This window comes from Haliaeetus albicilla, chromosome 1 (genome assembly GCF_947461875.1).
Source record: "Haliaeetus albicilla chromosome 1, bHalAlb1.1, whole genome shotgun sequence".
Taxonomy (NCBI): Eukaryota; Metazoa; Chordata; class Aves; order Accipitriformes; family Accipitridae; genus Haliaeetus; species Haliaeetus albicilla.
Window position 1 is genome coordinate 3,400,308 of NC_091483.1, and position 13,504 is coordinate 3,413,811.

Consider the following 13,504-nt stretch of genomic DNA (forward strand, 5'->3'; position numbering starts at 1 on the left):
TGAAAATAAAGTAAACCACAGTGGTGGAACACTTACTTGTCCTAAGTCTGTTATATGAACGCTTAAGAACTTAACACTGTTTGTGTGCTTTACAGCTGCCCTGCTGCAATTTTCTAGGAGACTTTGTATGAACTAACAAAAACGTGAATGGAAAATAATGATTTCCTTGTTTATACCCACTAATGCTAATTTCTACTAATTATCTTTCCCACTAGTTTTCTTTCTAGTCTCCAAATACTCCAACAGGAGCTTTTTGGTCTACTCTGAGAACATTTCCAATCCTGATGGCATCATTTTAGTAGCAATAAATGTTATAATCTTATAGCTGAAATAAAGTGATTGATAATCAGTTTACTGTTTGCTACCTGGTGCTCAGTATTCAGTTTAAAAGAAGATGAAGTGAATACATATGTCCCTGTATATGAATAAAATAAACCACATCCTGGGTTGACTGCAACATGTGATTAGTTCATCATAGCTTAATTGTACCCAATGATCATGTTTAGACTATGCAAAATGCTTCCTGTGGTGAAAAAGCAACTTAGAGGGCATGGGATTTTTTTTTTTTAAGTAAGATTGGTGGTGGTTTTTTTGTTGTTGGGTTTTTTCTTTGTTTGGGTTTTTTTTTTTTTTTTTTTTTTCCTTCTTCTCCCTGTAATGCTGTGTATTTTGTAAAAACCCTGGTTCTGCTGGGAGCTCTTGGTGGTGTTGTGGGGAGTGTTCTGGGTACCGAGTTCTGCCTCCACTCCCCAGGGGAGCTGTGATGTTTGGGCCATCTTTGACTCGGAAGGCACAGAAAGTATGTTTAACAGCTGTGCTGTAATACCACTGTGTGACTGCTAGAGAAGGATGGAAATGTTGGAGGGTACCTGTGTGTGTACCAATTGCTTTTCTGAGTGTTTTGCACAGCTGAATTGCTGGAGGCTTCCCCAGCTTATTTCAAGTAGTAATGAAATGAGTTAATCCTCTACTATATTTAAAGTAGCTTTAGAATTACAACTTTTGCATTAACAGAAACTGTATGAATTGTAACCTCTCTTGCCCTGGGCTATTCCTAGCTATTTAGTTATAAATATGAGTTCTGATATGTAGCAAAAATGCATTGTAATTATCATAATCAAAAGGAAATGGCCCCTATCAAAAATACCGGTTTGCGGGTTTTTTCAGCTTTTAGACTGGTAGAGTATTACATTTTCAATATTCCTTCATCCAGAATGGAGAAGTTCATCTGTTTGTCAGCTGTAATTTTATTAAACACTCTCTGCTGGAGATTACTATGCAAAAGAGATCATGTTGTTAACATCGGAACTGTTTTATAAACAGAATTGCAGCCAGCTAGAGCTTTAAATTCAAGTATTTTTTCATCAGCAAGCAGACGCTGAGATGGTCTGCTGTAGCTTAGAAAACAGTGAGTTAGAATAATGAATAGCAAAAACTAATGTGAAGGAGGATATTTACTGTGAGGTGGTAGAGTGGTTTAAAGTCATATTTCACAAATATATGTTTGTTAGCGTGGCATAATTCAGTGATGTCCTGGTTAATCTTGACGTAAAAAAACCCCTGTGTAGCAACAGTAAATGTCTTCAGAGGAAGGTTAATATGTGAGAGAAAGCTCTATAAGAAGTATAGTAAAACTGGACTATCTAAAACGCAAGAGTGAGAGGAGAAGACACAAGGAAAGCAAGCACAAACTGTGTTAGGCTGCCTAATAAATTTACATATTTACAGAACAGTTTTCAGGACTGCCTGAAACTGGTGGCTTGAGTGCTACAAAGGAAAGATTAATTTGTTATGCAATGTAAGGAGGAACATGAACATAGTTGTTGGCTTCCTGCATGCTCAGAGGGGAGAACTAGAAATCTGCTCGATTCTTGCATTTTTTGTAGGAAAAAGGAGAATTTTTTTAATTCCAGGGTCATATGCATTTAGCTATTGTTGAATACATACTACTGCTGTTCAGGTATTCTGTTATTGAAGAATTCAAAATGAGCAGTTTCTGAAGAGTGAAATAAGTGGGGTTTTTTCCATGATATTCCTTAAACTATACCTGTTATGGTTTTGATTTTTGCAATAGGAACCTCAGTAATACCGAGCAACTATGAGTATGAAAATCATTTAGACCCTTTTCAGCACTGAGTTTACAAAATCTTTTAATTTAAATGTAACTCATTTCTGATTTTAGGCTCTCTTAATACTAAGTTGGTGCATAGAGTGGTGGTATTAAGGTTCAAAAAGATCTACCATTTTTATCTCTCCATGGATTTCTAAGGGCCTCTCTTCCCAAATTTTGCTATCACTAAGTGCTTTTTCTTGCTGAGATACTGTGTTATGAGGTAAAAATTTGGAATATGACAGTTATTAGCACTACAATTTTTTCTTAAATGTCTGGGAAGGAAAAAATAAGTGTTTTAGCATTATACGATAAATAATGACTTTTAAAGTAAATGTTGTTGTCATCTAATTGTATTCTTTTTAGATGGGGAGCAGGGTGAGAGGAAGGAAATCCCTACAGGAATCAAATTCTTGTTACTTCAGAGCATTGAACTGCAGGTGTATCTGGGAATGTAGGCAATTGTAAGAAAGACAGCAGTAAGGAAGATGAACGTGCTTGAGTATGTGCAGGAAGATGTGTGTGCTCATGTCATCTGCCCAGTCAAAAGGGTCTTTACTTTTTTTCCAAAGAAGCCAGGGCCTTTAAGAGGCTGAGTTATTGGTCATTGAAAGCATCCTGGTGATTAGATCCTCCTCATGCTTGCTAATTACTCTAGCCCTGCTACTTCCCTTTGTAGCTTCAAATATTCCTGTTCACTGTGGGGGGTGATCTTATTACATTTGATATCAATGGAAGTCTTTTCATTGCATTTGGAAGGGTTTAAATCTAAGTTGCTCAGTCAAAAACATGCTAAAGAGCTCCTGGAGGTGTTGAGCAGCATCATGTGTGTGGACTTTGCAAGTTAACAGGGAGTGCTTGGCATCACTTACAGTGTATGGTGCCACACAGAATGGTTCATTCCTGTTGAAAGCTTGTTCAATTGCTGAGTTCAGTGGTTACTTGTGGCAGTGGAAGTCACGTATGTGAACTTCTGTATGTTTTACATGGTTTTAAGTTTTACTAAGCCAACATTTCGTAAAACAGTGAAATGCCACTTTAGTTAAAGTTAGATTTGGAGTGGAACACTAATCTGAACATCTGTAAACTTTGGGGAAAATTGGGATTTAGATCCAAAGTGGAAGATAATGCCTATGGCTTTGGCTTCCTCCTCTTTTTGAGTTGAAAAAGGGGAAGAAATTAAAAATTGAACTTTCTCAAAAAGTGTAAAAAAATCAGGGTCACTCCTGTGATGCTTTGGAAATAAACAATGGAATGAGAATTGGTATTACTGCTAGAGTGGTTAACATCTTTTGCAACAAATTCATGCTGAAAGGAGTATTCTTTAATTAGATTTATACAAGGATGTCATGGAATAGTTGAAGAGAGCATATATCAAAAGAGAATGTTCTGGATGATGGGGCAGGGCGTATCCTCAGCAAGTCTGCTGATAACACAAAAGTGGGAGGAGTGGCTGATAAATCTGGCTGTGCTGCCATCCAGAGGGACCTCAACAAGAAATGGGGAGAAATGGTCTGACAGGAACCTCATGCAGCTCATCAAAGGGAAGTGCAAAGTCCTGCACCTGGGGAGGAGTAACCCCATGCACCCTTAAGTGCTATGGCCCAAGCAGCTGGAAGGCAGCTTTGCAGAAAGGGATCTGGGGTTTTTGGTGTCCAGTGCCAGTACAAGAGGCAATGGACACAAACTGAAACTCAGAAGTTTCCCTCTGAACATCAAGAAATACTGTTTGTTTTTTTTTACTGTGAGGGTGACTGAGAATAGGCACACATTCCCCATTGAGGCCGTGGAGTCTCCCTCCTTAGAAATATTCAAAAGCCATTTGGACATGGTCTTTGGCAGTCTGCTCTAGGTGGCCCTGCTTGAGCAGGGGGCTTGGATGAGACAACCTCCAGAGGTGCCTTCATTCTGTAATTCTGAGAGAAGGTATAACTAAAGTTGGGAAACCTGTAGCTTTCCTCTGTAAAAAGAAGGATGTAAACACATTGCTCAAATCTAAGCAAGAGTTGGTTTTTTTTGTAATTGATGGTTTGTATTTTCCACAGAGCCTCTAAAGGAGACTTCCAAGAGTAAGATGCAGTGTCTCAGTTCAGGATATTATAGGTTCATTAATATCCGCCAGTATTGGAAGGGGTGCCATACTGGGCATGTACAGAGCACATGCCATTAAAATGCTGCTGATATCAACCTTCCTGGGGCAGGGGAAAAATGCCAAAGTGTTATACTTTTCACAACAAAAGCTTTCCATGAAGAAATAATCAAAATTTTCAGTGGTTCTCTATAGAGCCGCTGGAATTGTGGTGTTGCTGGAATTAGTTTTTTGAACTCCTACTTTAGTTTTTTCTTGTCCCCACAGAGAAACAAGAATATTTTATTCTTAAGCTGGAGGATTGGAAAGTGTGTACTGATTTGAAATGTACGGTGAAGGGTGGGAGGAGTACCTTTGGGCAGGGGAAAAAAAATAATTCTTCCAGCTCTTATTTGTATTGCTATTGTACACATCATTCAAATTCCTGAGCAGTTTAACTGCAAGATTTGGGTGTGTAGTATCATTACTGCAGTAAACCACATTCTTCTGCAGATGGGAAACTAAAAGCAATGGCTTCTAATTTAGTGCAAGATAATAACTGCAACCAAAGAATAAAGAAGAAAAAACGTCTGTCATAATACAGAATATTCAGCTGGAAAAATATTCGAACCTTCACCAGGAGCTATAACTAAAACCTGTAGTATGGCGTAAGAACACAAGAGAAATGTAGGAATTGCCATACTAGTTTAACCTCATGCTCTGTTTAATCTCACGTTTACATCTCAAAGGCTGTCCTACCATAACACAAAAGTTCGTCTACCTTACCACGCAATGCAGCACAATAGGAATAGATCAACAGACAGAGTCAAGGCTTCTGTATCTCCTTTGTGTGTGGTTCAGGTGCTATACTTCAGATTAGATATAGTCTGAGTTCCTGGGCAGAACATCTCCATTACACATGTGTGTTAAAGCTGTTTTGTTTTGGGTTTTTTTGAGGAGAGGTCTCTCTGGGATCCATCTGCTTCCTGGCTAATGAGAGCCACAAACATGCTGCATGCCCAGGAGCAGACTGAGTGGGACAGAGATATATGCCTTAAACAGTCAAGCATTCTCCTATTTATGAACTAGTGCGAAAACAAGAAAAGCTTCCCTCAGTCTCTTTGTGCCATCCATTTCCCCTTCCTTCCTTGAGAGGGGCAAGGGTCTCTTGGTCCCCAGCAGCACCTCTGGAAGGCTGTCTTGCTTCACCCACTCTCCCCCGGGGGCACCTGATCTGCTCTCCCTCTTGGGAAGGCATCGTTTTTCTGATCATGTCTTTCCTGGCACTGCATGCCATTTTTGACCTTTCCTGTGCCTGAGCTTGTGGCTTTGTCTTCTCCTGCCACAGCCCCCAAGAAATCACCTCCACATGTTTCCTGGATTAGGGTTTCTGCCCTCACAGACATTGCCAAGATTGGTTTTACTCTGGCAAACATGACACCCTGGAGCTGCAGGCAAAGATAGGAAAGGGAATGTGCAACTGGCAGAACAGGTAGGCTGAAGAGCTGGCTTGCTGTCAGGAAATTGGGTGTAGAGGGAAGCCAGGAGCACTTTTAAGAGGAGTGGTATGGGCACAGGGGGAAACTTGGTAAAGATTAGGAAGGCTGGGTTGGAGCCAGCTGATCAAGCTCTGGAGGATGGAGAATCCCTACTTTCCCTTAGGTAACACAAGACTATCTGCTTTCTGCTCCTCCTGTGTTTTCAGCTTTCAGGAGTGATGACATATCTATCTTACACTTTTGGATGAAAGCGTGATGGGCTGTCAATGCTTCTTGGCCCACGTTCCCTCTCAGCCTCCCCTCTTACAAAGTGCACGTGAAGGTGTGTAACTGTATGGAAAAGCCAAGAATCTGAATGGGAGAGGTGCCTGTAGTGGGGCAAAATTGGGATAGCAAGAGCTGTTGGAACAAGAAGACTGTATTTGCTGGGCAGGTGAGTGTGGCTTATAGCTTAAAAGATGACAGTCAAGGCAGGGGGATAAGAGAAGCAAAGTGGAATAATAAACCAGGAATAGTGTGAAAGGAGATTGTGATGCCACCATGACCAGCACTTGAGTTTTCTCTCAAGGACCATTGTGGCCCGTTGCAAATGAATGTTTTTGGCAAAACAAGAAGCATGGCCTAAGCAGGCGGCAGGTGGAACAACTGCAGGTGTGTTCTTAGTAAGAAATCTTTCAAATAATTTTAATAATCCTCCCATTTCTATGTTCACTGTGTCTGTGTCTGCGTGCATGTAGATAAATGTGCTTCATGCAGGTGCTGCTGCTGGAGGGAGAGATTTAAATTCCTTTGTGGATTCTGCAGTACTTCTACTGGTTTCACTGAAAATGCTGCCTTGAGGAGCTACTACAGTGTGGGTATATCTGGATTAATTACTGCTCCAAATACCTGAATATTAGCATGTTTGGCTGGAAAAGCCAAACAAATTAGCCTTGGAGGAGAAATGAGTTTGAGCTGTGTTTTAGTTTGGGCTGGCACCAAAGCTGATTTCTTTTCAATGCGAATGCAACCAAGGGCGCTCAAGCATTGAGAGTCCTTAGTACTTCTTCCATTAATTTTTTACTAACCAAAAGTACGCAAATGGGAAAGAACCAGGATGTTTTTAGACACAGAGCTATAAAATAAGCCCCAGATGCACATAAGGGAAGTGCAGAGATGGTGAGGATGTAACAGTATTTGTAAGAGCTTGGTTGTTGGGATTCATGCGCTTGGTCTAGGTTAACCCGAATAATTAGTTCTGGTTGCTGTTCTTCCAGATTTACTGTGTGGTGTAAGATGTGTCATCTATGATCTAATTGAAAGGTGTGCTATTTGGTTCTTTAATGAGTAAGTTTGGGACTTGATTTTTGCCTGGGATACATGGCTCGTTCCTTTTTTTTTTTCTTTTTTTTTTTTTTTAAATTTAATTTTTTTTTTGGCAAGTCAGTAATAGGTAAGTGCTTCCATTTATAAGGTTGTCTTGCTTTTAGAATAAGGTTGTCCAAAACAGTGATGTAGTAGAGGTTTACCCCAGTGGTTTTATCCTGTCTAAGTAGAGACTGAGTATAGAAAGACGTTTTGCTTTTCCTCATGTCAGGAGTTTCAGTACATGATTTGAGTTTAGACTGTAGTAAATTAAAGGTCTCTGCAACTTGACAGAAGCATATGAAAACCAGCAACTTCCAGATGTATCCAAAAGTTAGGGTGGCATGCTGACAGATATCTGGACTGCAGAATATATCTTGAGAAAAATGCATAATTTGTTTTGTTTTCAAATGCTGCTGTTGAGATAAGGACAGAAAGGTGGTGTGTTCTTGAAAGCAGCAGCTCTATCAAGTCTATTGAGTTAAATAGGTTTCACTCTTGTGTGACAATATCTTGTGTAATATATAACAGACCTTCTAAAACTTGAGGAATGCTACATCTCTGTTGATAGTTTAAATTAATCTTAGTATATTACAAAAATTAAAAATCATTATCTTGTCCTTGTGGTAGGAAGCTTGTTACAAAATACATGGCTAGATGTAGTGTAAAGAAGCTTCAGTTAACTTTTCTGGATGTTAATCAGATAAGCTTTAAGATTTATGATAGCACTTGGAAGTCTTCATTGCATAAAACTGAGTCTCCTTTGCTGGTTTGGGTAGTATGTAAAGCAGTTGGTTCACATATGGCAAAAAAAAAAAAAAAAGTGGCTCTGTATATCAGTTTAGGAGACAGGTGGTTTTGCTATAAATCCCCCCCTCACCCTGCCTGCTCCCCTTGCCCCAGTGCCAACCTTGGTAACTTTAATTAAATATTGTCAAAGACCAAAGTTGTTAGCTTATGTATCTATTCAGAAGCTTGTTCATTCATTGTGGAGAAGGTTTTGGAGCTTATTGTTATGTAGTTTGTCCTCTCATGCAGAATCTGGGCTGGATCTTTGGCCTTCTGTGGATCTGTGTATCTACACTGATTTAAACCAGCAGAAGGTTTTGATCTAGTGGTTTAAAGTACCTTTTACAGATGTGCCTGCTAACTTGATAGTGAAGTTAACTGGCCAGGGTTGAAAGCCTCTTCATGAAGAAGGCTGGGAATCTTGAGAGAGAGAAAATAACATTATGTAAACATGCTACTGAAAGCTGGGTTATAATTCATGCAGTAAACAGGGAACAGAGCTAAAGCTGTATTGGTTATTTAAATTTTGTTATTTTTCTAATACTCATATGTTTCATTTTCAAACTCTGAAGTTCTTGTCAGGCAGAGTGTGGCAGGAGAGGAGGACTTCAACACCACCTTCACCTTGGTCTAGGCTACAGTGCATGTTGGAAAAGCCTCACAGGTGAGGCAGGGGAATATTTCCAGAATGCAAGGGCACTTTATCCATGCAGCCACACTGGGAAAAAAGTCTTAGAAAGGCTGTTCTAGCGTTGTGCTCCCTGAGGAATGGAGCCAGCCCTTCCATAATTGAGAGCCAATATTAGTTCAGGGTCCCATACTTGCCTCTAGATTTTACTTTTTCTGACAATTATTCATTGCTTCTGCTTACTGTTTGCAACAGGAAGGGGAAAATATTTTCTATCTGGCTGTGGAAGATATTGAAACAGACACAGAACTTCTGATTGGGTACTTGGACAGTGACATGGAAGAGGAGGAGGAGGAGGAGGAAGAAGTAGCTGTTATCCAAGAAGATGAAGACAGTGGCAACAATAAAGAAGTGCAACCAGCTGGTGAAAAAATTGCAGGTGAACAATATGTAAAAAATAGGATAACTTGAGAGCTTAAAAGTAGTAACAAAGAAGAAAGAGAACACTAACTGTATAGGATTAGGGAACTGGAAGGCTCCCCAGGTTTAGTCTGAGCTCCTGTATGAGTTTTATCTCTTTATTTTGGTTTGAGTTGATGTTCTTTTCTTTGCCTAATAAGAAGCAGCCAGTCCTGTCAATTAGTGAGTGAATGAGTGAGCCTAGATTTCATGATGTTACCATTATTTTTGAACTAAAAATGGAGTTCATTTCACCTGGCATATAGTCTTATGAAAGCTAAGTTTTTGCTCTAAGAGGGGTAGTTCCCCTCTTACTTAGATGGGAGAGAAATAAGCCTTTTCATAAAACTGTTCACCTGATCCTAAGGTAAGATGCCTAAGGAAAGGTAGGTGACCTGAGCTGTCTGGTGAATTCTCGGCATCTTTATCAGAGTAGAGACAACCTGGATGACTAATTTAGGCTAACGGCCTAAGTCATACCCGACTTAATACTTTGCATCCATTTTCAATAGTGGTGATGGTAACCCCCTCAAGATAGGCTGTCTATAATCCATTCAGAGACAATGTCTTTTGTGAATTTTGCGATGCCACGTTGCATAATCTGTTTCTGGCAGAGGGTGTCTCCTAACAAGTAACTAAAATATTCCCTGAAAACTATTCCTTTACTGTTTTTGCCTCCAATCATGCAGATCCCCTCACCTGTAAAGAGGACCATGCATGCCCAAACTGTGAATCCAGTTTTGCCAGCCAAGAGATTCTAGCTGAACATCTTCAGACTTTGCATCAAAAACCCAGTGAGGAAAAGGAATTTAAGTGCCGAAACTGTGGAAAGAAATTCCCTGTTAAACAAGCTCTACAAAGACAGTGAGTAGAAACAAGAGTGTTTTTTCAGGGATCATTTAAATCAGTTTCATTCAACCATTTATTTCTCTTGGCTTAATCACAATTTAAGGTTTAGTTTTTATGCTTATGTATTTGTACCCTTACCCTTTACGTTAGTCTTTTAATACGTTAATTTCTTGTATTTGTGGGAGACTTCAATTTGAATTGCAAAAATATTGCTGATTTTTTATGTTTTAGTCATACACTGTAGACCAGATCAGAGCTGCTGTTTGGTGCAAAAATGTTGGTCTCCATCAGTGGACTATTTAGTAGTTTAGGAGATGTAGTTTTTAAGCTGTGGATGTCATTACAGAACAAAAGTAAGATTTAGAAGAAAGTAAATGGTGATCTAGAAGGAAAAAAAAAAGGAAAAATGATGCTTTATGTTTGATTAAATAAATATTTGGATGATGGAAAAAAACCCCAGATATAAACATGAAAGATGTGAGATTTAAGAGCACATCTTTACTGCCCTTGATAGTGTAAATATGCAGTTTTGTCACTAAAGTTGTATACCTTGCAATTATACTTTTGTCCAAAAACATAACTGTTTTTGTCTTTTGTCTTTTGTCGTTTATGTATTTTTTGCTTGCAGTTAAAGTTATATTAATTTTTATTTTACATTTAATTACAGATAGTAGATTAGATGCTTAAGTGATTATAGATAGTACATTTAATCTAACTGTCTTGTATTGGAAAGAAACAGGCTTATGTTGCATGGAATGCACTTAAGGCTACTCTTGTAATAAATTGATCTTTCTTACATCTGAATAATGTGAACATTCCTAGAACTGGCAGCTCTGTATGGGCTCTGTGTTCTTTCATGGAAATTAATAAAATTACATAGCAGAGGAGTATTTGGTGGAGGCAATTAAATACCTTCTCTTGAACTTAGACTTGTTCCTTCTAGTCTATAGTGGAAGTTGGATTTGTGCTGTATAGCTAGTTAAGTAAATTTTTACATCATGCAAAGTAAAATTAATCTGTGTGAGGATACAGCAGTATCCTCCTGACTCTTGCTGTTTATGTATTTGATTTAATCCCACTAAATTCCAGGACACTTCACATATGAAATAGATTACTTGCCTACTTAAATATTTGTAGAGCTGTGTATATGCTTTTAGCTACTGCAAGCCTGTGTAAGCTGTAGAATGTTCCCCTTATTTTGTTGTTTTTTGTTTTTTTTTTTTTATTATTTTATTTTTCTTTAGTGTACTTCAGTGCACAGAGAATATCAGCCCAGGAGACTCTTCAAGAAGTTTTCAGTGCTCTGTTTGCAATACTTCCTTCAGCTCAGAATCGAGGTTTTGTGTCTGAGTTACTGGACTGCTGTCATATCATTGCTGGCCTCCCTTTGCATGTTAGCTTTCAAGCTTGTTAGTTTATGTGAATCCTAACAGTGAAAGAAGTCAAATGCTTTCATTCCTATTTGCTGTAAGTAATGCATGAGGTGGCCTTGGAACTCTGCAGAGCAGCATGCGTTAAGCTCAGAGTACTTGCTGTGTGTCTGGTTTCTGTAGATACTGCTTTATGTGTTGGTTTTTGTTTTTTTTTTACTGGTTATCCCATATAGTTATGAGCAGCACAAGGAGGCATGCAGAGGGGATGCCAGATTCATATGCAAGGCAGATAGCTGCGGGAAGAGGTTCAAGAGTAAGGATGCCCTGAAAAAACATAAAGAAAATGTTCACAGTGGTAAGAAAGAGTTTAATGGTTTTTTTGAAAAAAACAAACAAAACCAAAATGCTATAACATGTTCATGGCTTTAAATTTGCAACTTAGAGTAAACATTGCCTTTGGTTTCTTTTTTAATAGATTCATTTGTATCAAAAAGAAAATTGAGAGGTAACTAATTGCAAGAGTAACTATTCCTCCTCCCCCAGGGAGAAATTACTGTATACCAGATGAATCATTAGTCTACTGCAGAAAATGTAATAGGAATCTGGGGAAGTTTAAACTAGGCAAATAATAGATAAAGCAAAACATTTCAGTAGTGAGGAAAATCAACCATTGGCGCAAACTGCTACAGGAAGTGGTGAGTTCTTGATGTTTTGGTATTTTCAGGACACAATGGGATGTCTTTCTGGAAGACATGCTTCACAAATGATTAGGCTTGATGAGGGTATTGCATAAAATTCTATAGCCTCTGTTGTGCAGGAAGCCAGACCAGACAATCCACTAGTCCCGTTAGGCCCTAGCGTTTTTATATCTGTGCACTGTGAATCAATAGTTTTCAATCAAACTTCACTCTGTTTTCATGAAAGGGCAAAATACTGCTCTCAGGTCCACAATGCAGATCTCAGTTCTGGCATTCTGCTCTCTCTGCATGTCCCCTCTCAATGTCAATGGAAGATCAGTATGTGTGGGGACAGCAGAATACCGAAGTGCAAAGAATAGAGTCTTTAGTTGATGATGACAGCACTGAGATGCTTTGTAAGATTTTCATTACATGAAACCTCTTTCTTCTGCCAAACTCTTGCAGCATACAGAAACCCTTCCATAACCGTTCTTATAAAAGATTATCTCCTTTTTTTGAGTATTAGTAAGAATTTTTTTCATCCATGAGCATTGTTATGCTTTGGTCAGTTGTGTAGTGGTATACAAATTCCACAATTCTCTTGAATGATCACTTTAGATATGACTGAGAACAGATGCCTGGAAGATATTTTTGCTCTGCCTGCACAATGAGCAGAGTCTTTATTTTAGCACTTGGGAGTCATAGAAATCACAACTGGTGTCAATGCAGGAAGGAAAATAACCTACTGTTGTTGAGGGACACTTCCAGCATTCCTTCCTGCTTGGTGTTACCTGGAAGCAAGGGAAAGTAGAAAGGATTATGTGTGTTGTTTGTTATGCAAAGCTATGAACAGATACTCATTATCACCTTTCTGTCCTCTGAGCAGGTGTCATTAATATTCTTATAAGTTGAAGTACTAAGTGTATTCCTGTATTTATGTGTATATCAGTATATATAAATACTTACACGTTTTATAACAGCAAATGCATATGTGAGATTAAGTACTTCTTCATGCTACAAATTTAAGTATTGAACCAATTGATTGTCAGGGTACATTGTATTAACAAGAATCAATATAATATGAATTCTTTAGGACAGCAAGAGCAGGAAAGATATAGGATGCTAAGAGTCTGAAAAATTGAGCTGGAAGTCATCTAATGAGTTTGCTTATGGTCCATACTTCCTCTGTGCTTGACTAAGCAGTACTCCTCAACTCTTTTGTTCTGTGTCTGTTCTTTTTAGTGTTCAATGTAGTATGAACATTTTTTTTACATAAGCTAGGGAATACCTTGCATTGGCATGTAATTATAAACAAAGAATTAGGTTTGTGGTGGCTTTGTCTTGTAATAAAATAGCTTTGTGGGTTACTAAAATGAATTTCAGAAGGTAAATAAAAGGTTAAATGCTCTGTCACTTTTTAAAGCAACTGAAAAGGGAGGGAAAATGCATCTGGTAGCTGACCTGTTTGTTTTGTAATTTACATTTTAGATGAGATTTAAATTCATGATCTGGTGCTAATGCAATTTCCCTGTCTTGTTCAGTTAAAGACCATTAATGAGATACTGTTTTACATAGTAGAGTAGTTAATGCTTTCTGAATAAAGAAAAATGGGAAACGGTGGTTTTAACTTCAGGTTGGGATCTTTTTTGTCATTGCTGCAGTAACTCCTGTATTGATTTCTGATAAAAATCAACCGTTCAGCTATAAA

General features: G+C 38.5%; 1 protein-coding gene across 9 annotated transcripts in view; it reads left to right on the forward strand.

Annotated features, from left to right (window-relative positions):
- The window catches only part of PRDM5 (PR/SET domain 5), a 93,464-nt gene that overhangs the window by 20,774 nt on the left and 59,186 nt on the right, over nucleotides 1–13,504 (forward strand). For all 9 annotated transcript variants that reach the window (XR_011327478.1, XM_069800209.1, XM_069800552.1 and 6 more), the window contains 4 exons: nucleotides 8,694–8,877; nucleotides 9,587–9,761; nucleotides 10,991–11,083; nucleotides 11,353–11,474. Coding sequence is in view for 8 of the 9 variants with exons in the window: in XM_069800209.1 (XP_069656310.1) it covers nucleotides 8,694–8,877; nucleotides 9,587–9,761; nucleotides 10,991–11,083; nucleotides 11,353–11,474 (574 nt within the window). In the remaining variant the exon portion in view is untranslated. The remainder of the gene's footprint in view (nucleotides 1–8,693; nucleotides 8,878–9,586; nucleotides 9,762–10,990; nucleotides 11,084–11,352; nucleotides 11,475–13,504) is intronic.